The sequence below is a fragment of the Mustela nigripes genome, chromosome 5 (assembly GCF_022355385.1).
Source record: "Mustela nigripes isolate SB6536 chromosome 5, MUSNIG.SB6536, whole genome shotgun sequence".
Taxonomy (NCBI): Eukaryota; Metazoa; Chordata; class Mammalia; order Carnivora; family Mustelidae; genus Mustela; species Mustela nigripes.
In genome coordinates this window covers 60385843-60413796 of record NC_081561.1, presented here as the reverse complement: position 1 = coordinate 60413796, position 27954 = coordinate 60385843, and the positions used below count along the sequence as shown (strand labels likewise).

At 42.2% G+C, this 27954-nt stretch overlaps 1 protein-coding gene across 1 annotated transcript; it reads right to left on the bottom strand.

The window, feature by feature from the left end:
* Positions 1-70: 70 nt before the first annotated feature.
* ZNF318 (zinc finger protein 318) lies at positions 71-27954 on the bottom strand. The gene is made up of 10 exons (XM_059400403.1): positions 27396-27954; positions 24389-24540; positions 18071-18710; positions 15671-17113; positions 13573-13672; positions 10851-11155; positions 5576-5779; positions 5020-5119; positions 3914-4032; positions 71-3627 (listed from the first exon to the last, which is right to left on the bottom strand). Exons 1-10 carry the CDS (start codon positions 27849-27851, stop codon positions 298-300), a joined length of 6849 nt encoding a protein of 2282 aa, XP_059256386.1. The 5' UTR covers positions 27852-27954; the 3' UTR covers positions 71-297.

Genomic DNA, 27954 nt, shown 5'->3' with positions numbered 1-27954 from the left:
AGAAAGTAAATTGGCAAAATAATAATAATAATAATAATAATAATAATAATAACAACAGAAAATACTTTTTTACAGATATGTATAGAAGTTATGATTGATTCATCTGATATCTTAAGGAAAAAAAAACAACAGAAAAGAGGTAAATTTTTTGGCTTCCATGAACATTTACTGTAAGATGCTGACTGCATCTCTTGGTGTAGATTCCAGATGAGACAGCCAACTAGTCCTGGATCATCTGGGCACCTGATATCTAGAAGCCAATTTGATTCATCCGCAAAAAGCTCTCGATGTGTATTCTTAGTCATGAACAGTGGATGCTGTTTGGTCCTGGGTGGCAGCAACTGGAGCTTCTTGTGCGGGTAATTCCTGAGGGACCATATTGCCTCCAACTACTTGCTCCCTTGTAGGGGACCCTGAAGCCAGAGATTTTACCAAATTCAAGGGATGGTCACTGTCCTCATCCGCTTGAGGAATTGTTAGATGTGTTATGGACACTTTCGGTATTTCTAGCTGTAGTGGACCCATCTCCAGGGAACTACACGCAGGAGTGTCACCTGGCTCAGACAGAGGAGAACATAACTTCTCTTTTTGAACTCCGGGTGTCCGTGTAACAAATTCAACAAGGTCTGGAAGGCAAGGAGACGGCCCAAGGCCTGCAGGATTAATTGGTTCTGATTCCAATCTGAGAGAATCTTGTTTCTTTAATTGAGAAGTTTCTTCTACTTCCTCAGGCATCATTCCTCCTGCTAACAGGTCAAGTGCTTGGTGTGTTCCCTCTAGGCTCCCTAAGCCAAGGTCAACATTTTCTATAGGAAGTCCAGTTTTCAAAATGTTAGGAGTGATCCTTCCACTTCTGGGATTAGATGAGTTTTGTTCACCCTCTGCTCCAAAGCTAAGCACCAGGGTTTTGGGAGAATCTAATGGAAACTCAGAGAAGGATGGGACTGGTTCCAAGTCACTGAGAGTAGAGGGATTACATCCTATAGGTGACATACAATTTTCTTCACGTAGTTTCTGAGACAGGGCAGTTGGGGATCTATGTGCTTGGTCTACCTGAGGATTGCAGAAATCAACACTTATATTCCCCAGGTTCCCCAGGGCAGCAAGCTCTTCTACTTTTAAGTCTGTAACTTCAAAGTCTTCTAAGGCCTTGCTTCCTCTTGTCACAGTCAATTCTGGATGGACATCTTGTAGCTCCAGGGCTTCTGTTTCTGGTTTCTCTGGGCTCTCCCAGGTCTCTGACTTCTTATTTTCATCCCAAACAGCCATTTCATAAATCCTTTTACCTTGAATGTCTTTTGATCTTTCTCTCTTGAGTTTGAGGCTTCTGTAACTAGTTCTGGAAGCTGATTCTGCAGCTGAATTTTCTTGCCACTCTTCACTATCAGTTGAAACTCCTTGCCCCTGTGCACTATCTGTTAAACACATATCTGATCTGGCTGGGGACTGGAGAAGCAATTCTGGGGCAGAAATTTTCACATGTACATCTTGTGGGTTCTGGAGTAAAGATCTAGCTTCTGATGGAAATGAGTCTATTTTTGCCTTTGTGGAAGAAAGGGCCTGTGCACTCAAGTCGATCACTACTTTACCTTGAGTTTCACTTCTTGTCATCAATTTCTTGGACTGTTCAGGCTTTTTGTCAGTCATTTGTAACTTGGGCTGTTCTATTTCACCCACCCATGCACATCTGTTCCCACGGTTCAAATTAGAATCATCTATGCTATTGGGCCCAACACAGATACCTGTTCCCTCTTCTACCATCACCTCAGAAAGTTTTGGTCTCTTTTCTTGTAGTCCAGTATTTCCCTCTCCCTCACTTTCCCCACAACCTTTAGATTTGTGGAGCTCTTGGCTTTCCTCATCCTGGTTACCAGATTCCATAAGGTGGGTTTCTACCAACTTCTGAGATTCCAGGATCTGACAGTGTGTATCTGACAATTGAGGGCGTGGCTCTACACCTGGTGGCCCTGGCTCTCCCAGGTCAAGTTCGATTTTTCCGCCTGGAGATATATCCCTATTAGCATCACTCTGGAAGGAGCTACAAGTCCACATGGCCAAAGTGTCTGTCTTTGGGGTAACAGTTTCATAAGGCCTGCTTTGGCACAACCTCGTCAGAGGTTGTAGGAAGCCATAGCTACTGCCTCTGCTCTTTGAGTCTGTGCGTTCTACCACTGACCATTTCCCTAGAGACACCAGAGGTTTTGGAACGGGCTTTTCAGGGTTGCTGACTAAAGGAGCAGAGATCAAACTTCTATCTGGAGGCAACTCCTCTTGGGATGTACTGTTGTTCAAAGTAGAAGTGGAAGAGGTATCTGAACTTTCCACTTTAGAAAGATGGCTGTTTTCCCCATTGGCCAATAGACCACCACTCAGCTTAGTCTCAGGTGTCCCCTTTCCACCACTACTGTAGAATATATCATACAGGTCCTTAGCATTGGCTGTGGCTAAGCATGAATTTCGCTTTTCCAATTTTTTGGCTTGTTCACTGAATACACTTGAGAGGGGAGGTGGAGGACGCACTAACACAGAGAAAAAGGTCTGGTCCCCGTCACTCTCACTCACCCCAGGAGCCGTCTCATCAGAAGGGATGGCAGCTGGCTGTGCTGAGGCCATGATGGCTATTGGCAACACAGGATTCAAAATGTTAGGACCCAGGAAGCTGGGGCTGAGAGTGTGAGATATAGGTGGGTTTGATTTGACCGGTGCCAAGATGGCATTTGTTTGAGTAGGAGACGGGGAAGCTAGATGAGGTATAACTGGGGGTGGCGGAGGTGGTGGTAGAGGGGGTGGTGGAGGAGGTGGCAGCATTTGTTCAGGTATATGGGATGACTCATTCTTTTCAGCCAGTACCATTTTTTCCTCTGGAGACCCTTTCAGAATCACCTCTTCCCCTCCAAATGCTTTGGAGATGATGTCAGGAGGCAAGAGGAGATCAGCTGAAGACTCTTTAACCACTGGCAGAGGCTTAGCAGTAGTTCCAGAAGACTTGATGGATAGAAAGGTGTTAAGAGGCGCTGGCTTGCTCACTGTGGCTGAACCTGACTTGCGGAGTACTGTAGATGGGATGGGCAGGTTGGGTCGGATCTTAGTCTGGGTTGAAGTTGTAACAACAGGCATCCACGGGCTAGTGTGTGCGACAACCGTTTTCCCAGAGAGCTTGATTTTGATGGGCTTTGCCTTCCCAGCCTCGGCTTTGCCATCCTCTTTGTCCTTACTGTTTTCCATAACCTCTTCCTTGTGAATACTTGTGGCCACTGAACCTTTTTCCTCCTCTTTCTCTGCCTTCTTCCAGCTGAATTTCCCAAAAGAGGAAGATGTTGGTGATTCTTTCTTTACCTCTTCCTTTAACTGGAGTTTGATGCTAGCTTTCCTTTTACTTTCAGCCTTTTCAGGGGAGTTCCCACCCTCAGAGAGTTGGTCCTCTAGTTCCTCAGAGACTCTGTCATCCTCTTTTACTTCCTTCATGACCTTTGCCTTTTTTTCTTTCTTCTCTTCCTTTGTTTTCTCACTAAGTTTACGCTTTAGTTCACTCTGTCGTCGCCGTTCTGTCTCCAGGACCACAGCTAAGCCAGCTTGGCGGTCCAGATTCCGCCGCTCCTCATACAATGGGTTTTCAACCACATATTTCTGGGAAGAGAAAAGATAGAAGCTCAACAACTGGTCAAAATATAGTTAGAAGGAAATATTGGCTCTGTTACTGTTGGAATTCAACTGGTAGAAACTTCTGAAGAAGAGTCATCTTCAAGGATACAGATGGCTCTACCAAGTCAGCATCTCTTAATAGGATTGAAGAAAACTTCCTAGTAATTACATGGAATTTAAAGTATTAATGACTTCCTGACTCTGAAGTCTGACAAAGTCAAAAGGATTACTGTAGAAAGTGGGAAACTCCACAACTACTACAAAGACCAACCTTATATTTCTCATTGTGCTGGTGACCTTTCACATGTTGCTCTCCAGAAATTGGATCCCCCAAAAATTCCTCACAGAGCTGGCAGTAATATCCAGTGATGGGAATCAGAAACTCAGAACCTGGAAGAAGTAGAAGTCAAGAAAATAAGTCATTTTCACCCAGCATGTCATTAAAGGAAATCCCACTTCCCCTTTGTAATAAAAAAGTTAATGGTATATAGGACCTTACCCATTTTCAAGTCAGAAGTACCATTTAGATGAATCCAAATGGCACAGTCTTTCCAATTTAAAGTTTGAACTCAGGACCTTTGGCCCTTCTCCCTCTTGGAAACACTAATTAGTTAATTCAGGGTTTTCTGTTTCAAACTCATTTCTGTTGTTGATGCCCCTCAAACTCCAGCTACCACTAAGCATTGTAGGAAATTTAAAAACTATACTCTCAAACAGCTCAGTACCATTTGTATGAGGATCTCTCATGCTGGTATGAATTACTCAGGAATCTACCTTCTGTAGATGAGCACTACTTATGAAGGTAAGAATCTGAGAAGTATAAAGACAAAGAAACTTTCTACTTTTCAACCTACCCCCAATAACAACTATTCAAAAATATTTTATAGTTCTCAGTTGAAAAAGCAGTTAAACTACTATACCTTTTTACTGTGCTTTTACCTGAATTTCAAATAAGTAAGATTTTGGTACATAAGTCAGTGAAAAAAAAGTTATATGTGCATTAAAAAAAATTTTTTTTTTTTTAAATGTAGGCTCCACGCCCAGTATGGAGCTTGAACTCATGACCCCAAAATCAAGAGTTGCATGCTCTGCCAGCTGGGCCAGCCAGGAACCCCTCAGTTATATTTTAAAGTATGTATGTATATGTTTAACATTTGATAGAATTTTGGCCATATGGGTAGAGATCATTTTTGTTGTATAGATCTCTTTATTTCCTCAGGCTCGGGCACACTATTTTGCACATAGAAGGAATCCTTACATCTTTGTTAACGAAATGGTTATTTCTCACCCTATGCTGCTTCCTAGCACCTTAATTCAGGGACATCTCTTATTTGGCTAAATGTAAGAAAACCACAGAGGAGGCAGGGGGGAACATACCTTTTGCAGGAACAGTTATCTTGTCAGTACGCTTTACAGCATCTTGCTTGGCCTCACTCTGGGTCTTTGAAGCCCAAGGTCTGTTGTAGGGATCCAGTGTCTATTTGCAAGAGGCAGAGGTGCTCACACAACAGCACTAAAATTCAATGACCCACTTTTCTCTTTTTCTCCCCCACACCAGGGGGACCAGAAACCCCCAGCTACCCACCCCCACCCTCTCTGCCAACTGTTTAAACGGAAATCACCTGTGGAAAAGGTAAACACATGTTAGAGCAAGTACTAGCAATGGATAAAATGAAACAAATAATCAGGTACTCAAGGAATCAAAAGAGGCAGAAGCCTCACTTACACTTGTCATGTTGTTTAGTTATAGGCAGGTCCCCTGGGCTGAGCCCTGGGGATGATGTCTCCTTTGATGGTATCTCTTGGCTCTTCAGATTGGGGCTCCTGCCCATATGAGAATGTTTCATTTTCCAGCTTTGTAATGCAGATGGGGGTGCAGAAGTTTGAAGGGAAGGAGGGCAAGAGTGGAAATAATAGCAGGCAAGATACCTACCTGTGTGTGCTTCTTATTGTGCATATGAGTGAAGAAGTCAAACATGGTTCCACAGATGGTGTTGCAGTCTTTGCACCAGTGATTGCCAGCATCATAATACTCATAGGCAGCAATAGGCTGATCAGACTGCTTAGCAGCTGGCTGGGGGCTCTCGGCAGGCTTGGGGCTCTTAGTATGGGAATTCTCACTGTTTACCTTTGATTCCTAGAGGGAAAACACCTGCACTCAGAAGGAATTCTAGATCTGTCTTTTCTTAGAAAAAGCAGGTAGCTTACCACATTAATTGATACAGGGCCACATGACCATATTTCCAGTGCCTAAAGCTATATAAACTGGGGAAAAGCTCATGAAGAAATCTGTTTACAAGGCTCAAACAGAACTAGACTCCATAGTGCTACCTTATCATGGAGAATACATCATAATGGCAATATATTTACTTATATATCTTAAAACAGAAAAATGCTCAAGATTATGAGTATAATGGCGGCCTCTGGAGGGGGAAGCTGAGAACAAGGATGGACAGGAGTTTTTTTACTATACACCCTTTGGTAGATGTTGAATGTGTTCCCTATGCAATTAAATATATTAGTTAAATTTAGAAATCATAATGACACCCAAGAAGCAAAGACAAGACAATATGGAAGAGGTAACTTACAGGTTAAGCAATTACAGAAAACATGTAATAGTGAACCCACTTATCATAGACACATCCTGGTATACAAAACTGGAGAGAAAGGCTGGTGTTGTGTATAGATAAAACAGACAGGTATCTATGTGGGATGACTTTAAAGAATCTGGGTAAAACATTTGCAGCTGCCTAAAATACCAACCATCATTAGAATTTAACACCTTTGAGTTAATAAGAATCCTCTTTTAAAATATATCAACTAAAAAAAAACCCGTATCAACTCCTCATATTAAGTTATTAACAAAAATACTTTAATATGAATTCATGTGTCAGCAAGTTGGGAACAAGGTATTTAGGAAGTGAGAATTTTGGTACTGTTGAGGAGGGAGGCACAGAAAACAAATAATTTGGAACAGAGGAAGGTAAGTATGAGTGAAGAGAAAAGATCAGAGAACTGGGCACATGGGCTAGTGGGAAGAGGAAGACAAGCTGAAGAAAGATATAATTTAACTTCAAAGATATCTTTCCTTACTAGGGTCTTGTTTAAAAGTCACTAAAGAAATCACACCCAGCAGAAAAGGGATGGGCACATGTATACACTGTGGGCAAGTATTAACTGGCACCACATTTCTGCAATATAATCTAGGAATACATACTACACACCTCAAAATTCTTTATGCCCTGACCTAGCAATTCCACTCCTTGACATTTATCTGAAGTAAATTATTATGTCAAAGCGGAGATAATCTGACTGGTTAAATAAATGTTGGTATTTGTGTGACAAAAAACAAGGTCATTAAAAATGATGTCACACATTGGAGGGTATGTGCTTTGGTGAGTGCTGTGAAGTGTGTAAACCTGGCAATTCAAAGACCTGTATCCCTGGGGATAAAAATACATGTTTATTAAAAAAAAAATGATGTCACAGAAATCTATTAACATGGTAAAATGTTCATGATATACTGAAAAAAGCAAATAACTAAATACATTTGAAAAATCAATAAAGATATGTAAATGGGCATAGAATATCAAGTGTCACCTTATCCAAATAACTTTCTGTAACTACTCTATATCCCTTACCCCATTTTCTTTTTTTAGACACTTGTCATTACCTAACCTGTACTTGTTTATTATTTATTTTCTCCCACATTTCACAAGAGTTAGAACGTCTGTTCTAATTATACTTCCCCACTTCTATACTTTTAAACTTCCCCACCATCTAAAATAGTGTCTGTCACTTTTTTAGAGATCAATAAATATTTGTTTAATATACAATCTTCTGTTTAATAAACAAAACATGAGTAGTTGAAATAATATATACCAAGATATTAATGACAGTAGTCTACAGATAGATGAATTGTGGAATTGTGTATATGTGTGTTTATTTTTATGAAATGAATAGAAAAAGAAAGAAAACCTTAAACTACTGATGCATTTTAAAGAGAGGCAAAGAAAGAAGATATACCAACCAGGTAGGAAAGAGGCTGAAGACACAACATTCCTTACTATTAAAATGAATACTGAATTGTAACATATCCATGTTGGCCTCAGAGAATGTGAAGCCTCATTCAAATCAAGGTGATTGGTCATTATGGGGCTGGTGCACAAATGGACCCCAAACAATGTATAAGTCAACTATAAAGGGCCAGAACTTTCAAGCTCTTTTCCATCAAAGGCCCTGAACTCAGTGCCCTGGTATAAACAAGAGTATAGTCCTACCAGATTGAAAAAGAGAACTCTCTCAGGAAAAATGGAAAAATTAGAGCTTTGTTGATAGGGAATACAGAATATCCTCTTCTCTATCTCCCCAACATTAAGTGAGCATCTACTATGTAATAAACAAAGTGGATGCCACTGGAAACACAAAGATAAATGAGTTCTATCCTTTTATTATCAGGGAGTTCTTACTTAGTGGAAGAGATGGGCATGAGAAGACACATAATCTTAATCAAGTTTTTTTTAAAGATTTTATTTGACAGAAAGCGTAAAAGAGATAGAGAAAGCACACACAAGCAGGGGTAGCAGCAGAGGGAGAGGGAGAAACAGACATCCCTCTGAGCATGAAGCCCAATGTAGGGGCTCGATCCAAGGACCCTGGGATCATGACCTGCCTGAGCTGAAGGCAGACACTTAACTGACTGAGCCACCCAGGCCACCCCCATAATCAAGTTTTAAATAAGACAAAATGAAATAAATCTTATAAAGAAACCATAATATATTACCGGAGGGCTGACTATATATGAATATATTCTTTAATATATTAAAGAAGGGCCGATTAATTGGGGTAGAATTCAGGAATTTTTCATGGAGTAGGATGGTATTCAAATTGGGCCTTAGGGGTGAGTAAGGCTGGAAGAAAGATAATGATAAGAGGATTATTAATGAAAAATCAGAGAGGCATAATAGCAAATTGCACATTTGGAAAAGTGCAAGCATTCTGAGGTGACAGGAGAATAAGAGGCAGTGCAATATTTCTTAAACACTACTCATTTACTATGAGCCAGGCACTGAGCTATGATTTGAGGACAATATTGGAGAATGAGATGGATATTTTCCTTAACCATTTGAACCTTAAAATCCAACTGAGGGAACCCATGTAATTACAGAATTACAACCGTCAGAAATGCTAAGAAGGTAAATGACACATTATTACGAGAGTGTCTATCAGGCAAATATAACAGGCTGGGAAATCAAGGAAGAGAGGCAGGGTAGTAATCTAAGCTACCCTCTGAAGGATGAACATAAGTTAGGAGAGAAGACAGATCTGCACAGTAACCAGAAAGAAAGAAGATCTATAGACATTAGAGAGGGTGATGTATCTGAGGAATGAAAAAGCCAGTAATCGGGATGCCTGGGTGGCTTAGTTGGTTGAGCGCCTCCCTCCAGCTCTGGTCATGATCTCAGGGTCCTGGTATCATGTCCTGTCCCCCAGCTTCTCCCTCTGCTGCCACTCCCCCTGCTTGTGCTTGCATGCCCTAACAAATAAATAAAAACTTAAAAAAAAAAAAAGGCCAGTAATGAGGGGTGCCTGGCCAGCTATGATGATAGAGCATGCAACTCTTTTTTTTTTTTTTTTAAAGATTTTATTTATTTATTTGACAGAGAGAGAGATCACAAGTAGGCAGAGAGGCAGGCAGGCAGGGCGGGCTGCGGCGGGGGTCGGGGGAGCAGGCTCCCTGCTGTGCAGAGCTCCTGATGTGGGGCATGACCCCAGGACCCTGGGATCATGACCTGAGCTGAAGGCAGACACTTAACGACTGAGCCACCCAGGTGCCCCTAGAGATTACTTAAAAAAAAAAAAAAAAAAAAAAAGGAAGGAAGAAGAAAAGGCCAATAATGAAATTATAATGAGCAAGGGGGAAAAGTAGCATGAAATGAGGCTGAAGAGGCAGGTAAGGGAGTACTGCAATCACTGGTTATATGTGGAGAAAGGATTAAGAGTGTAGTCATACAAGCAGGAATCGTAGGTGGCTTGAACTTAGAGGGCAATAAAGATGGTGAGACGGATGAAACCAAGATTTATGTCAGAGGGAGAACTGAAAGAATCCGTCATTGATTCAGTATGGAGCAGTTAGGGAGAGGGAAGCACTGATAAAGCTTTTCAGGTTTTTGGCATGAAAACTGTTGGGACAGTGGGGCCACTGATATGGAGAACACTGACGGCAGGAAAGAGGGAGGATGCGCACATCATTAATTTAGATTAGGATATGTTGATTTTATTTTTTTAAAAAGGCTGTACTTATTTATTTGAGAGAGGGAGAGACAGGTAGAGAGGGAACACAAATGTGGAGTAGGAGAGGGAGAAGCAGGCTCCCCTCTGAGCAGGGAGATCGATGCAGGGCTCGATTCCAGGATCCTGAGATTATAACCTGAGGCAGATACTCAACCCACTGAGCCACCCAGAGGCCCCAGGCTATGATGATTTTAAAGTGTCTATGAAACAATGAAATGGAAATGGTGAATAAAATGTTGGACACTCAAATTTGGACCTTGCCAGACTCATTTGAGCTAGAATATAAAACCGGAAGTAGTCAGTATGGTATTTTAGCACAGACCTGGATGAAATGACCTAGGGAGAGAGCATAATTCTGGAGAACTGGTTTAAGACTAAGTCCTGCAGAACTAAAATTTTTAAAGATTAGGTATAAGACAACAGGCGGTAAAGGAGACTAAGTAGCAGCAGCCAGCATACTAGGAGGGAAAGAAATGTGAGAGAAGCCAAGAGAAGAAAGCACTTTTAGGAAACAGTGGTTTCCTGTATCAAATACTGATTTGAGAACTTAAATGTATTCACTGGCCATGCAGCATGGCGGTGTCCCTGTTGCTAACTGTGAATGCACAAAATGGTATACAGAAGCTACAAGAAGATAAGAAAACCATGCTGGTGTGGGTTAAGGAGTAAAGGCTAGAACAAAAACATGGGAAGGCTTGAATGCTAAGGATTTGTGATTCTACTCTGGGGACAATGGGAACTACTAAAATTCTGAAGTAGAGTCCTATGATCTGATCTGTGCTTTACAAAAATAACTCTAACATGAGTTAAGAACAGGTTGGAAAAGGAATCTAAGGAAATGCTTAGTTAGAAGGCTTCTTTAGGAGTCCATGGAAATAAAAGATGTAATAGAAACGGAAAAGCTGAGTTGTTACCTTGCTGGTGGAAGAGGAATTTGAGGATGAGGACACTTTTTCTGGGCTCCTAGATTTTTCCGCTTTTCCAGGCTTCTCTGTAGTCTCTTTACAGTCATTTGAAGACTTTTGGGATTTATCCAAAATGTTAATTCCCAAGATCTGAGCCACTTTGTCCAGTTCAGACTGCTTCTTTTCAGCCTCTTCTGCCTCTTGTCGAAGTTCTGCAATGTCCTTCATAATGTTATCTTGAAGCCGACTCACCTCCACCAGGAGCGGGTCTTTGTGGCCATCCTTCTCCCTTCGTTTCTTGCGTAGCATTTCCCCTGAGTAGTCAAATGTCAGAAGAAACAAACACAAGGAAAGTAAATTAAGACAAGTCATTTTTCTGTTGTAAGTAGTAACCTCCCAAGAGTTTATGGTGACAAAATCTTTGCCGTTAAAATATTCCTTCCTAAAAGCAAGAGAGACTCTCCTTCCACATGGGCTAGTTTAGATGAAGTTTCTTTTCTCCCATTTTTTCTTTTTAAATTTTATTTATGAGAGAGAGTGAGCATGAGCAGTGGGAGGGGCAGAGGGAGAGAGAGAAGCAGACTCTCCTCTGAGGAGGGAGCCTGACTTGGGGCTCCACCCCAGGACCCTAGGATCATGACTTAAGCCAAAGGCAGACATTTAACCAAGTGAGCTAGTCAGGCACCCCTAGGTCAAGTTTTTATGGAGGTAAAGGATAAGTGACTACATTATTTCTTATGTAGGAGTTATTAGCTAAGGATATACAGGCAGGCTTCAAGAACTCCATGAATCCCCAAAATGGTATATCAAAGTTTGTATGCATTTGTCCTTAGGTTGTTAACTATGAATCCAGGGATACCTGGGTGAGTTAGCTGGTTAAGTCTCTGGCTCTTGGTTTCAGTTGGGTCATGATCTCAGGGTCCTGGGATCAAGCCTTGCATCAGGCTTCCTGCTCAGTCTGCGGTCTGCTTCAATACCTCTCTCCCACTTCCCTTGCCCCTTCCTGGCATGCTCTCACTTCCTCTAAAATAAATAAATCACTCTTAAAAAAAAACCCCCAAACCCAAACTATGAATCCAGTGGCAGTCTTCTTCAGAAAACCAAAGTATTATTCAGAGGCTAAAAAACATTCAGTCACATCTTTGACTTTAGGTGATTTAAGGACCCTTCACCAGTACTTGCATTGAGTGTTGGGTTTTGCCTCAGGTTTACCTCATGTTATCTCCTATTCCAAACTGCAGGTCCTCATGAAATAATCCTCACCAGATCACTAACTAAATTTCTCATCCCAAAACAGTCTAAACCTACATAGAAGAAACTGTATCTTCTCCCTCTGTTCTGCAATGCTATCAAGCTGTAATATTTAGAAGCCTTGTTATGTTCTTTCCTCAGTGTGTATGTGAATTTCTAAAAGAACAGATGAAGAGATGGAGTCAAAGAGGCATCATGGAACATCTTTTTGTGCCGAAGCAAGTACCCAGAAATGATGCGGACATATCAAAGGACACAGAAGTCAACTCAAAGGGGCTCCCATTGGCCAAAGCTGGGGCAATTTGGGAATGAAAATGAACAACAGTAAATTATTATAACTTGTTGAATGAAGAGTCCATGCATTCACACCAACATAAATGGATCAATGAATGGGAGAAGAGGGATGGGCAGGAAGCTCTTCATCAGAGAGAAAACCAACCCATTAAAGTAGAAGGAAATGATGAAATTAGAAAATCACTATTTAACAACCATCACAATAACTGATTTAGGCACGAATCACCAAAGAATGCTAAAACTATTAAGAGGAAATTTAAGGAGTAACTGAATATTTATTCCTATAAATATCTCTCCCATAAGTTACTTACTAATTATAGAGGATAAAATAATAATTTTCCACTGAAGACACCTTTGAAGACACCACCTTAACCAAATGATCAAAGTTGACCTCACCAGTAATGGGACTGAAATCAACACCTGATACGAACACAGCATCACTTCTGTGATGTTCCTGTCAAAAACGCATAACCTAAATTTAATCATAAGGAAACATCACGCAAACCAAAATTAAAGGACATTCTACAAATATGTGACTTTTCTTCTAAAATGTCAATGTCATGAAACAAAGATTGAGGAACTGTTACAGAAAAAGGAGAGTAAAAGAACATGACAACTGAATGCTGTGCATAATCTTGCATTTTCTTTTGCTTTAGGGCATTATTAGGGGAACCAGTGAAATAGAAGTAAGATCAATAGACTAGTACTACATTATGGTTAATTTCCTAATTTAGGAAAGTGTACTATGGTTATGCAAGTGAATTCTTTGTTGTTAGGAGTATGTTCACTTCATCTTCACCATGAAGTATTTAGGAGTAAAGGAGTATCGTATGTAAAACTTATTCTTAAGGAATTCAGGAAAAATCTCACACACACACACACACACACACACACACACACACACCCCACACACAAAGACTGAAAGGAAAAAAGGGATGAAGCTTTTGGTCTGGTAAAATATGGCATATTGGCATGGTAACTATGGTAAATATGCTGATAATCATAGAGACTACCTGAGAATTCTTTATTGTAACATTTCATTGCAACTTCTCTGTAAGTCCAATTAAGTCAAAATTTTTTAAAAATTAAGGCTTCAGGTCACTGAACCTGAGAGTCCTCACAGCTCAACTGGGTTTCCTACTCAAGTTACTCCAAAAAGGCAGTCACGCATAGGAGTGTCTGATACCTTGTTGTTTATGAAGCCGCTCCAATTCAGTCCTGAGGTAGTACATCTTCTTTTGGCGAGCTTCCCGGTCACTCTTTAGCTTTTCCCTCTCTTCAATAACCTGCAAAATATAAAATCCTTCAGCCTCCAACATCCTCCCTTTTCTATTGCTCTCTTCCATCAGTCTTTATGCTAGATGGTATCAGAATCCAAGGATCCAAATGTCTGCACACAAAAGTTCTGACTTTATATCAAAGGTGATATTTCATTCTGACCCAAATTCCAGAATAAAATTATCCTCTTCAGAGCTACATTGCCCAGAAAGGGTCATTTTTATGCACAAAGCACTATATATATTTTTTCCTGGGGTGGGGGTGGGTCAGATGGAGAGGTGGAGACAGAGAATCTCAAGCGGGCTCCACAGCATAGATCCCAGCAAGGGGCTCAATCCCATCACCTGAGATCATGACCTGGCCCAAAACCAAGAGTCAGATGCTCAACTGGCTGAGCCATCTAGGTGCTCCAGGAAATGCTATACTATTGATAGTAACCTAAAGCTACTGACAGCAACTATTCGACAGGGGTTCTGAGCTCAAAGGGAACCATCAAGAAGGGAGCTAATAAGTGTTACAGGGGATATACTGTGTTAGGTGCATTACATATATCTTCTTTAATCCTCATGACATTATCTGTTTTACAGTAAGAAAACTGAGGTTGTGAAAGATTAAGTAACATACCCAAGGTCATACAGTAAGAAAACATAAAATCCAGGGCACCTGAGTGGCTCAGTTGTCCAAGTGTCTGCCTTCTGCTAAGGTCATGATCCTAGGGTCCTGGAATTGAGTCCCACATCGGACTTCCTGCTCAGCGGGGAGTTTGCTTCTCCCTCTGCCTCTGCCCCTCCTCCCTGCTTGTGGTCTTTCTCTCAAATAAGTAATTTTTAGAGAAAATGTAAAATCTAGGTATATAAATCAAATCAAGTCAAATCAAATCCAGGTACATATAGCCAAATGCCCACAATGTTTCAACTGTATTACTACTACCTGATGGAAAAAACAAATACAGATTGTCTATAATGGATTAGTGTGGAAAACACATGTATTATCAGCCCTGACTTAGTGCTAGGTTCTTGAAGGAGTAGTAAAAGGAAAGCATTCAGTCTACAAAGTGTCTGTGCAGTCTCAAGTTTTGTCTGTATTGAACCTATCCTCCTCTTTCTGGAGTTTAGAGTATTAAGAATTAATTTCTGTCTTCCCAAGAATTAGTTACATTTCCTTTAAACCAGAAAAAAAATGACTGGCCCTTCATTTTTTTCCCTTTCTTTTTTTTTTCCTCCTCATGTTTTCATTACTTTACTAGCAAAACAAATTTATACATATTACATTTTTATGTTCCTAAACAAAGTGAGTTATTAGTTACTAAGGGAATGCATTAATTTTTCCATTTGAATTTCTGCTATTCTGTATTCCTCATCCCTATGTAATTTTTACCTACTGTTTTCAAACACCTAGAATTGTTACATCATTACCCCAGCCACTGCTCCCTTCCTATACCTGAGAACACAATGAACTTTGTAGTATAAAGACCATTTTTTTTTTTAAAAAGTGTCATTAAAAAAGTGGTGTTATTCCTGGACTCTAAAACAAATCAGAACAAGCAAAACTTATTTCTTGGGTTTAATTACCAAGCAACAACCAGGTATTAGCTTTTAACCTGCATAATCACTATAGGAAAAAGATCCAAAACTCACTAAGGTGAAAACAGGTTTACTGATTCTGCTTCACCCAATCCAATTTTGGTTCCTCGCTCCCTGACGAGGTCATATTGAAAACTTCAAGGCTCTCAAGTCCTACCCATAGGGTTCTAAGGCCAGTAATTTTGATAGAGACACTTACAAAAGAAAAAAAAAGGAAGTCAAGAAATTACAGTGGGACCTAGGGCCAGAATTCAGTTTAGTCCTAATAAGAAAAAGTGGGGGGGGGGAGGTTGTATATGCATTACTTAGAGTGAGGACAGCAGCTTCCAAAAACTTCAAGGACCTTACTCCCTCTAAAAGACAAATACCAATTTACATTAAAATAGGAAGGCCCAGGTACAGGTTGCCAAAGCTAATATTCACCTTCTGTTTCTGGGAAGCACGGTTCTTCTCATCAGAGATCTTCTCCGGATTGTATCTTATGAGTGATGGGATGGACACCTGGACAGGCACTTGAGCAGTAGGAATTGAGCTTAACACTGACTCCTCCTGTTTGGGCTCATCAGGAGTCACAGTGGGGATCACACGGAGATTGGGACGGCTACGAGTAGCTTGTTTGGTAACGGGTATTACCCTGTGTGGTTCAGGTAGAGAATGGTTGGATGGTTGAGAAGCAGGGTACATGGGCCACCTAGAGGCTGCATATGCCATGTAATGCCTATAGGCATCGAAGGAAGCAGGGGGAATGGCAGGTCCCTGGTAGTTTGGAGGTATCCGAGCTGCAGCAAACTGAGATGCCCTTGGCATATGAAACTGAGATAATGAAGCAGGATGTGGAAGTCTAATTGGGGCAGACGGGGCTGATGGTAACATGCATCTGACGGCCACAGATGACTGAAAACCACTGCCAACTACCTCTGGCCCTGCAATATGACCCACTGAATGGTCAGACTTTAGAAATGGGGGGCTATTTTTTGTGAGCAGGTAAGGATCTACAGGGGAGACTGGATGTGGATGGGACACTTCTGGGGAGTGGGTATTGCTATGGTGTGCCTCTCTGCTCTCCAGTCTGTGAGGATCTGAGGAGTGCCGATCAGCTGAGAAACGGTGGTCAACTGAGGGACAGTGGTCTGCTGAAAAGTGCTGGTCAACTGATGAACGGCGATCGGCTGAGGAACGTGATGGTTTCTTGCCATGAAGTCGTTCCTGGGTGCGGGCAGCCAGTTTACTAATCTCTGCTACCCCAATATCCAGCCCTATGGTCTTAAGCAAGTCATGAATCTTGGCATATTCTGGATTGGTCTCTTCTATTGATTCTAGTTTTACAGCTGGAGCTGAAGAGGGCAGGGAGCTTGCCTTCTGTCTCAAGACTTCACTCTCAGAGCCCCCAAGGGGCTTTGGTGGAGATTCGGCCTTTAAATCCTCTTCTTCATCCCCATAGAGAAATTTCTCCTCATCCTCGATATCAGGGAAACTACGGCGCCTTTTTTCCTGTGTACTGGTAGAGTCTGCCAACATGCTTAAAATGCGGGAAAAACCACTGCCATCCTGGCTAGCCCTCTCATGGGGCAGCAAGAAATCTGTGTGTCGCTCAGGCCCCTCAGCCTTCATATTCAATTTCTCCTTGTGGCACAGAAAACTTCCAAACTTTTCTCTGAGAGGACTGTTGTCTTTGGGTATCCCAGGGAGAGGACCCCATTGGTAAAGGTTGCCCTGAGGTTCCTTTAGGGTAGTCTCTACCATAGCCCCCTTGTTTTCAATCTCGGAGGCATAGGCAGCAATAGCACCACTTAGTGGAAGAGATGGGTGACCAGAGTAGACAGGGTGATCCTGGCTGGAGCTGGTACTGCTGGAAAAACTCTCAAGCTGCAAAGACAAGCGTTAAGTGATTTAGCCTCGATGCAGAATCTCAGAAAACTAATAATTGAAATATATACTTAAATACTTTGTTCTTCTTGAATTAATAGGGGAATGAGGTACAGTATGCTTAGGCAGGTTCAAGATTTGGGTTTCCATCTCTCCAGATGCTTCTGCTGAAGCAAGGGGAAATAAGAAGTAAGGTAGACTAGCATGAATTCTCACTTTTGCCCATTTGTTGTAACCCTTATCAAAGAATATGATTCATATTCATATTTCCTCAAAGAGGAAAAAAAGGCATATAAAAATGGAGCTGCTTTGGTTCAAGTGGGATCTGGAAACTGTGAAACCCTAACTGATCAGCCTTCCCTTCCTTCCTTATGCCCCCTTAGGTACTTCTTCAGAAACCTCTAACTCCTAAGAGAATAGCTAAAAACTAGTGCTCATGCCTGATCATCATTTCACAGATGAAAAAAAATAACAAGGCCCAGAATGGTGAGGTGACTTGCCTAAAAATCGCACAGCAAGTTGGCAGCAGTGGGACCAAAATCAGAATCTCCTGATTTCTGGTCTAGTGTCCTACCACTCATAAATTCTGTCTTCTCTCTAAAGAGGAATGAGGAAAATTCAGATCATCTCCTATCTTTGGCCTTTAAACTTAATTTCGAAGATATCCACATTCCAAGATTCCTACATGGCTATCCAATTTAGAGAAAAAACTTACAATAAATACCCAAAAATGTTTATTTAGAAAGCCTAATATATGACAATAGAAGCCCTCTACTGATGCACTGTTAGGCCTACAGTTTCCTTTGGAGAATCCTGGAAGATACAGCTCATAAGCCTAACAAGGTTGTTCCAGGATATATTACAAAGATATCATTAGAAACATACACCCCTGAGAAAGTAACCAAGTTTTAAGATATTAGAGGAACTAGCAAGAGACCCTAGAAATGCAGCAGAGACCTGAATGGAAGGCTCCATGTCCACCTCAATCCGTTTCTTCAGAATTGACTTCTTGGGCATCACAGATACTTCCTCAGGCCGATGTAAAGAATATCCTGGCTCCGATGCTGTCAGGACACCTGATAGTCCAGGAATGGGACAGCCATTGTCACCACCATCAACTCCAACCAGCTCCTGACTCAAGCTCCTACTTCGTTCCTCCTCTTCCTCTCGTTTTCGCCTGGCAAGGTCCAGCTCTCGAAACTCAGGATCTAGAAACCTAGGGCTTGGGCTTCGTCTACGCTGTCGATAGTTGCGGGTCCCTGATGTAAAACCTGAGTGATCACCTCCCATGCTGTGTATCTTCTCTGTGTCATCATAACGGGGCCGTTTGGCCTCCCGACTCCTTTCCTCGGGTCTTATGGAGTAGGAGCCTTTGAGTTTATCTCTATTCCTTTCTGTTCCCCGCAACAGCTCATCATGACAACTGATATGGGGACTATAATCAGAACGATGCAGGAAAGTTTCTCTTGCCCGGTAGTCCTCATCAAGTTGTCCTAAGAATGGACTAAGAGGTCCCTCCTCCCGAGAAATATATCGTTCAAGACCTCGAGAGCACTGGGAACTTCGAGTGAAGACAGAATCATCAGTCAGGTCATCCCTGAGGAAAGAGACAAGCGTCACTGAATACAATGGACTTGGAAACAGTGAGACCAGGCAAGACTAAGAGCCTGACATTCAAGCAAGGGGCTACAGAATACTCAAGACAAAACACAATAATCATGAAGCCCAAGAACAAACCCATGGAACATTTCTTCTACCTTTCTCCAGGACACAAGCAGCTTTAGCCTCTAACCAAGGGGAGATAGTACTAGTCTGTCTGGACAGGGCTCGTAGGCTAATCTCTTTGAGTAGACTTTGGAGATGCAGACTATCACACTAGGGTTTGGGAGATCTGAAAATACCACTACCAGATTACAAAAAGCCTGGGATTACACAACTCCACACTAGCTTAAATTCTAGCTCTTTATTAACAAAAGTGTGGTGTGAATGAGCAGCATCTGTATTACCCAGGAACTTTTCAGAAATGTGAACTCTCAGGCTCCATCCAGGCCTACTGAACCAGAATCTGCATTTTAATAGGATCTTCAGGTAATAGGTATGCACTTTAAAATCTGAGGAACACCAGGCCAGATCAATGATTTTCAAGCTATGTTCTACAGAGATTCTAAAGACTGCTCAGGAGGTGCCTAAAAGAAAGACATGTTAAGAAAGCACACCCTGGCAGCACCTGGGTGGCTCAGTCAGTTAAGTGTGTGACTTCAGCTCAGGGTTCTGGGATAGAGCCCTACATTGGGCCCCATGCTCAGAGGGGGGTCTGCTTCTCACCCTTGGCCTCTTCCCCTCCCCTTGCTTGTGCTCACTCTAATTAATAAATAAAATCTTAAAAAAGAAAAAAAAGAAAGAAAGAAAAAAAGCAAAGCCTGCATGGCTCTGGGTCTTCCACCTCACTGAAACTGTACTAGCTCTAATTTTATCTGTTTATGACATAAAATTCTATATATAATTTGGAAAAGAAGTGTTTCACTGTAGGGAAAATTTTTTAAACTACTGAGCTACCTAACTGGCTTTATTTTCTCACAAGTTTTAGAAGGTTCTCCAATGCTTTGTTTCGCTAGTTCACATATTAAAAGCCATAAAATTCCTTCACAGCCTGTTTAATTCCCTCTTTTCTACTTTGCTTGGATATCCTCAGGCACCCTGCTAGTCCTGGGTCTGGAAAAAGTATGTGATTGTTTGGCTCACTATATATTTTTATTTCATAAAAATAATACAGTCTTGGACCTTTGTGGCATGAAGATAAAAATATAGGCTGGAATACCCATCTGTTCAGAGCTCTGTACTACACACAATAGTCCTAATCTTTTTGGGTACTGTAGTCAAAGAGCTTCTACTTCCCCCCCAAACAATCTCTGATTTAATCAAAGGTGGAAATAAAGATCCTCCAGCACTTTGAGCATACAACTTTTAAATAATCTGAATGAAAAATTTACAGGTCACTCACATTCCATTCACACTGGTGTTTTCTACAGTTTCCAGTACCTACCTTTATTTTTTGAAAGTTTCTAAGAATTAGCTTTTCTTTCATTTTGTTTGATTTTTTAGTTGCTTTCTCTGGGACTGAGTTAGCAGAACACCAAAGAATGGCCTTTTCTTATTCACCAGTCCTGTCTTTGTTTTAGACCTGGGTAATAGCTATAAATAACCTTATGAAAGACTACTGAAGATAAACTTTATCACGTCCACTAAAAGAATGCCACACATGGGAATCCATGTTCCTATAACTCACCTGCTCCCCAAGAATCAGGAGAATTTTGAGCTTTCAATATAGCATAAAATAGGGGAAAAAATGGGATTGAACAAAGGACGAATTCTGAAATCAAACCAGAGTAAAACATTTTGCTCTATAGGTTTGTTGGCCATGAACATACCTATTTCCAGGGAAGAATGTCCATGAGTTGCTCCACTGCTACCATCTACCATAGAAAACTCTGACTGTATTAGTTTAGGGGGGAAAGATACAGGCTCCACAGATAATGGCAAATTCATCCATACTTCCATGTTCAGCTCCACACTAAAACTATTACATATTACACCAAATGACATACCAGCTCAAGATCTAATCCACCCCTATATATCAAGAAGTCAGAAATAATGAGATGACTCCTCCCAGAGTCTCAGTCCAGACTTGTAATCTCCAGCAAAAGGAGGCAAACAAAAACAAAAACAAAAAAACCCCCAAAACAAAACAAAACAAAACAAAAAACCCACAATGAAAAAATGCTCATTAACAGTTTAAAGAATGAGCCATCATGTAAATACAGGGCAGAAATTAAGTTGCTTATTAGAAGTCCATGTCCTCCTTTCCCAAGTCTCCCAAAGGATAAGAGAAAGCATTAGCTGCAGTAAAAGTAAGCCCTAAAAAGGTAACCATACCCTGTAGCTCAGAATAGTCCAGGGACCCACTCTCTCTGAAAGCTTTAGTTAAATCCAACTCTTTTCTAAAATAAGGTCTATCTATTTAAAAAATTGACTGTTGGATGTAGGTGATGAGTACATGAGGGCTCACTGTCCTATTCTACTTTTTTTTTTAAGATTTAATTAGCATTATTAAGCTATTCATGAATTGGGCAGCATCTCATCTAGCAAGTAGAGGGGAGCTCCCTCTCTGTACTTTTCTACTTATGAATTGCACTGTATTAGTCAAAAGAAATATCACATATATCCACATAAAAGTTTATACACCGATTGTTCATAGCTGCATTATTCACAACAGCCAAATCATGGAAACAACCCAAATTTATCTATCCATTCATCACTGATTAATGGATAAACAAAACACCCACAGGCAGGCAGTAAAAAGGAAAGAAGTACTATTATATGCTACTACATGAGTGAGTCTTGAAAAATATTATGCTGGGGCACCTGGTGGTTCAGTGGGTTAAAGCCTTTGTCTTCGGCTCAGATCATGATCCCAGGGTTCTGGGATTGAGCCCTGCATCAGGATCTCTGCTCAGCAGGGAGCCTGCTTCCTCCTCTCTCTCTGCCTGTCTTTCTGCCTACTTGTGATCTCACTCTCTGTCAAATAAATAAATAAAATCTTAAAAAAAAAAAAAGAAAAATATTATTCTAAGTGGAAGAGGCAAGTCACATACGAAATGTCCAGAATTGGCAAATCTATAGAGGCAGAAAGTAGATTAGTGATAAGCTAGGGCAGGTGGTAGGGTTAACTAATAAATAGCTAAGAGTAGAGGTAAAAAAACTATTCTAAAACTGATCACAGTAGTGAATTCACAACTCTAAGAATATACTAAAAGTCACTGAACTGTACAACTTTACATGGGCATATTTTATGGTATGTGAATTATGGCTCAATAAAGCTATTAAAAATATATATACGATAAAAACAGGAAAAAGATCCTCCAGAGCCCAAACACCCCATTCTTTTCCTCTGCTGATTCCCCAAAATGCTGGAAGAAAACTGTGCGCTTCTGTCTTTTCCCTATGGCAAACTGGAGGGAAAAAATCCTGCTCCTTCAACCTATGTTAGGTTGGGTTAAGAAGGGTTAAGAATTCCATGAATGGAACACACAATGTGTGTGCAGAGTACTTTGATAACATGGGACACTGACCTCACATCCACAAATCTTCAAAAGCTGACTGTTTTCATACAACCTGTTCATGTTCCCTTTCCAGAGTAAGTTACATTAATACACACAGGGATGCCAAGGTGAGAACGCAGACAACTCTGGCAATTTGGCTGTAATCCAAACTGGATATAAAGTTTAATATATTCAGTAAGGGAAGAGAAAGAATACCAGAGTCCCAGGAAAATGCTTGTTTATTTTTAAAGATTTTGTTTTTGGATGCCTGGGTGGCTCAGTCGGTTAAGCATCTGCCTTTGGCTCAGGTCATGATCCCAGGGTCCTTGGAATGGAGTCCCGCATCGGGATCCTTGCTCAGTAGGGAGATTGCCTCTGCCTCTGCCTGCTGCTTTCCCTGATTATGCTTGCTCTCTTGTTCTTTCTCTGACAAATAAATAAATAAAATCTTTAAAAAAAAAAAACACCAAAACTTTAAAGATTTTATTTTTGGGTAATCTCTATATTCCACATTGGGCTTGAACTTACAACCTCAAGAACAAGAGTCGAATGCCTGACTGAGCCAGCCAGGTGTGCCCAGGAAAAAATGTAAAACACCTACATACAAAGTACAAAAATGGCCTGGACCTAGAAATGGTCAGGCTGAAGACTAGACACACTGTCAGGAGACATCCTGAGAATGCCAATGGTCCTATGACCCGATTTTAGTAGACCGTAATTATCCACACAAACCATACTGAGCAAAAGTACACAGAACAAACATCAAAATAATGGACTGGTACCTCCTTCTATTCTTCTTCCTTAAATAAACTTTACATCCAACATGGGGCTCAAACTCATAACCGTGAGATCAAGAGATGTATGCTCTACCAACTGCCCCAGCCACGTGCCCCACTGGTAGCTCCTTTTAGAACCTTCATCTCATTTTCTCTAAAAATAGACTTGTCTCTCTGAAACACATGATTCTGGAAAGAAAACTAGGGTCCCAAACTCCCTAAAAGGAAAATTTTAATTTTTACACCTTAAAAAAAGACAACTAGCTCTCTGAAGCACACGTGCATAACGAAGCTTATGGAAAGGGGAGGTGACAGCCTAAAACTGACAAGAGGAAATGCTAAAGTTACCTCAAAACCTTAACAAGGAAGGAAGAGAGTCACACCATGCACCACCTACTCAATCATCTCCCAAAATAGAAAGTCAGAAGGGCAAGGGATTTTGCCTCAATGAAGGGACACAGTTACATACCTTGAAGCCCTATCTTCAGAAGCTTATGTTGTATGACCTAGAACTGTCCTGCCTTGCTTTGCCACATCAAATTGCCACTACGGCTTTGAAGAAAATATTACCAAAGGGTAGCACTGGTATTCAGACTTCCTGCCCAGTTGTCCCCCACCTGTCTGCCTATGCTCATTGTACCACTGCATGAACAGTCTCAGTTTGAAAGACTATCACATTGATTTGTTGCTACTGCTCATCATTGTGAAAACTCCCAGTATACTGGGCAGAGACTGTAAGAGACATGGCTCTCAGCAATCAGAAAGAGAGCTTTCCCTGTACTCCCATTCTTATTTATTTACTTTCCTGTGGTGAGACATACCTAATGCGATTACTTCCCATATACAGTTAAGTTCCTAATACCTGGGACCTATTACACTCTGTGGAGTGTGTTTGTCCTTCCTCAGCATTCCAACAATTGTAAAGTAGTAACTGAAATTAAACATTTTTAAAGACCTTTAACTTTCCATTAATGCTCACATATTTAGATACATACATTAGACATAAATTTATCTAAGCCCTTTCTGAACCTATATTTCAACCTGATCAAGCTGAAAAACAACACCACTAAAAGATTTCCTATTTTGTCCAGAACTTTCCTTTGTAGAAAGGATTCTAGTTCCAGTATCTTAGAATCCTTATCATCTCAACTGTTTTTAATCTGGGGAACTCTGCTTATGTCCCTTCAGCTTTCCAGATGGACTAGGATGACATTCTGAAGTCTTCTACATAACTCTTTCAGCAACAGAGTCTACATCAATATACTATCCCCACTCAGAAAGCCTTTTCCAATGCAGTACTTTGTACTGGATATAGGACATAACTTCAGTGCTGGCACCACTCTTTCAAATACATCATGCAGAAAAGAGCAACTTTTCTACCTTCCTCACATGAAGCCTACCTGTCCACGTCCTCCAGATTATTCACTGGTGACCCCAGTCGATCACTAAGCCGCCGCCGTTCTGGTATGCCAACACAGAAATGGTCATTGCCAACAGTGATCCTTAAGCTCTGTTCCAAAGAAGAGTCAGAACGCAGACCAGGAGAGCGCCTCTACAAAAGTAAAAGATAATGTAATAGTCCATAGGATCAAGACATCCCTATACCCAAAAATGTACTCCTCCTTAGTTATAAAGTAGCCCAACAAGGAGAGAAATGGCTATGGTAAGATCCTATCCCCAGAATAAAGCACATTTAAAAATTTTTTTTTTTTTTAAGAGTTTTAAAATTTGACATAGAGACGCAGCAAGAGAGGGAACACAAGCAGGAGGAATGGGGAAAGGGATAAGAAGCTTCCTGCTGAGCAGGACTTGATCCCAGGACCTTGAAATCATGACCCGAGCTTTAAGGCAGATGCTTAAAAACTGAGCCACCCAGGTGCCCCAACAAATCATTTTCGTAGATGAAAGGCCACACTTCCAACCCTCCCCACCAGTGCCCTTTCATTCTTTCATTTACTAGTACTGGGCATGGGACGAGAAGAGTAAATTAAGTCTCTCCTCAGAATCTCTACATACACTCACTCTTCATTACAGTGAAGCAAGCAAGCAAAAAACTTTTTTTTTTTTAAGTACTTCTGATAGCAGAAAGTGCTAGAAAATTATTAAAACATGATAACATGAAAGAGATTAGGGAACAGGAGCTACTTCAGAGAGAATGGTTAAAGGTGGCTTTCCTGAGGTGATACTATTTAACTTTACACTTGAATGATGAGATGTCAGCCCTGCAAACAAATGGAAGGATGTTTCAGGCAAAAAGAAAAAGCTCTGTAATACGCTTAGTGTGTTCTGGGTAACAGAAAGGCAGCTAGTGTGACTGCAGCAAAGTGACAGAAGACAGGCAGAAGCCAGTTAGGAAATTTGAATTTTATTCTTAGTGCAGTAAGAAGCCACAGAAAGATTTCCAGCACAAGAGTGATATGATCTGACTACATTCTTCCTCTAGATGCTTGCATTGCTCATCCTCTCATCTCCTTCAGGTCTTTGTTAAAGTCACCTTCCCAGACCTTCCCTGGCTACCCTATTAAAAAGTATTAACTCCTTTCTCTGTTCTTGTTTGTTCTTAGTACTTAGTTCTATTTAACATGCCAAAATAATTGACTTCTCCATCTTATTTATTATCTGACTCCCTCTGGTAGAATATAAGCTCTATGAGGGCAGGGGTTTTTGACTGTTCATGTTGTAACCCCAGTGCCCCGAACAGTGCCTAATAAATGCTAGATGCTTAATTAATACTTCTCAAATGTATATAATGACGATTTAAAAAATGGTTTTGATTGATGGGTGCAGAATAAACTGGGTGGTAACAAGAATATAAAGGATCCTAACAGATGGGAAGTAATAGGACTTAGAATAGAGAGATGGTAGGAGGACAGTTTGGGGAATGTATCCTGGAGTGAGAGCTGACAAATTAGATGAAGTGACTGACAGCCTGCACTTGGAAAAGGGAGACAATCACTGTTTCTGGCTGAGCAACGGATGAGGTCTTTTACTGAGACAGAAAAGCCCAGAGCACTGGAGAAAAAAGAGGTTATGGAAAGTAGTAGTCAACTTTCTTTGCTTCCTCTGTAGAAATGCTTGATTCCTCAGACTATACCTGCTCAGCTATGAAAATCTCAGCATAGTGACACGTCAATCCACCTATGAGCAGAGTACTTAGAGTACTCTCCAATATTTTTAGAAAGCCCACCCCACCCAAGAAAACAGAAACTCTGTCATTGGGTTTTTAAAAAAAGATTGGTGAACTGAAAATAAAAACAAATTCCAAAACACCAGTCCCAGGCCAGAGGTGGTTATAGGTTAATATTACATCTATTTTTTTTTTTAAATATTTTATTTTGGGGGAGCACCTGGACGGCTCAGTTGATGGAGCACGGCACTCTTGATCTCATGGTCTTGAGTTCAAGACCCACACTAGGCATGGAGCCTACTTCTAAGAAAGGCAGGCGGGAAGAAAGAAACAGAAAGAGGGAGAGAAACACAGAAAGATTTCATGTTTTAAGTAATCTCTCCACACAACCTGGAGCTTGAACTCACAACCCTGATATCTAAAGTCACACAGTCTACCAACTTAAGCTGGACAGGCCCCCCTAAACTTAACCTCATGTTCTGTTCCTTGAGCAGGAGAACAAAACCGTGAAAATCACGGGTGCCAGGAACCAGGTAGATATGGACTGAATCACAGCTACACCACTTCTTAGCCATGTGACAGTAAGTTGCTCAAACCTCTCTGAATACCTCAGCTAGTCAATAACGCGATTTTCACTGCCTCGGCTCACAAGGCTGTGACTGTTCAAAGAGAATGTGTAAAGTGAAGGGCTAGGTATAATCCTGCCACATAACTCAGTAAGTGGTGGCACTTATTACAATGACTGTGGACGCACAGTTCATTTCGGAGAAGCACCTCCAGTTTGCTAAGAGTTTACACTTCAGGGGTCTATGCTGATGGGGTTTAGGCAACCCTAACTGGCCACAAAGACATTCCAGCTTCTTTTCCAAGACCTCTGGAGCAGCTCAGGTCTAAGGGGATACCAAACCACTGAACTCTGAGGAAACTGCACAAGTACCAGGCACACGGTTTGGAGGGCATTCCCCTCGCCCTGGCAAACTTTTCCGCATCTCACCTAGAGTGAGAGAAACAGCCTATTCCAGAAACGGTGCACTGCCTCCCGATCAGGCGCCCGTTTGGGTCCCGAGCCCGTTATTGTGCAAAAAGGGGTCCCGGGGCTGACAGGGAATCTCCAGGTTCGGGTGTCGCTGAGGGAGCCCGTGGGGGGATGGAGGGCCCTCGATCCTGGGACTCTGGCCTGGAGGCCTCGGGGCGCCTGTGCTGCGGGCGTTTCTGGAGGCGGGAAGCCCGGGTGAGGGGACTAGGGTAAAGAGGGAGTCTCGGTCGAGGGGTGGGATTACCCGGCTGCCGCTGTCGCCTGGATGGTCTCCGCGGCCGTCCCGGGCGAAGTCGGCGCGGGGCTCCCCCCGGCTGCTGCCTCGGAAACCGGCCGAGCCCGGCGGGAAGAGTCGTCGGCCCCGCGGCGGCGATGGGGAGCCACGACGGGCCCGCGGCGGGGAGGGGGAAACGCGACGACCCCGCGGCGGGGAAGGCGAGGCCCGGCGGCCGCGGGGCGGGGACGGAGAGCCGCGGCGACCCCGCGGCGGGGACGGAGAGGCCCGGCGGCCGCGGTGCCCTGAAGGCGAGCGGGGTCGCCGAGCAGCGTTCCGCGACGAGGAGGAGCCGGAGGGCGGCGGCGAGGTGCGGCGAGCCGGGCCTGAGGAGGAGCCGGAGCTGCGGCCGGTGCGCGGGCCGCCCCCGCCGCTCTCTTTAGGCCGGTGCGAAGAGACGGAGGAGCGGGCGCCGCTGCGGTACATGGCTCCGGCAGCAGCGGCCACGGCACCAGCTCCGACCCAGGGGCCCCCTGGACGCGGGGCCCCAGTGCGCCGCTGCAGCTGCAGCCTCGGCCGCCACGGCCGC

What these genes read in the sequence shown, in the direction of transcription:
- ZNF318 (XM_059400403.1), bottom strand. Translation starts at nt 27,851, where the DNA reads ATGTACCGCAGCGGCGCCCGCTCCTCCGTCTCTTCGCACCGGCCTAAA. An exon ending in GTGCTTCCCAGAAACAGAAG is followed by an intron (nt 13,673 to 15,670) that starts GTGAATATTAGC and finishes TATATTTTGCAG; the next exon opens with GTTATTGAAGAGAGGGAAAA. An exon ending in GATAACTGTTCCTGCAAAAG is followed by an intron (nt 4,033 to 5,019) that starts GTATGTTCCCCC and finishes TACTTCTTCCAG; the next exon opens with GTTCTGAGTTTCTGATTCCC.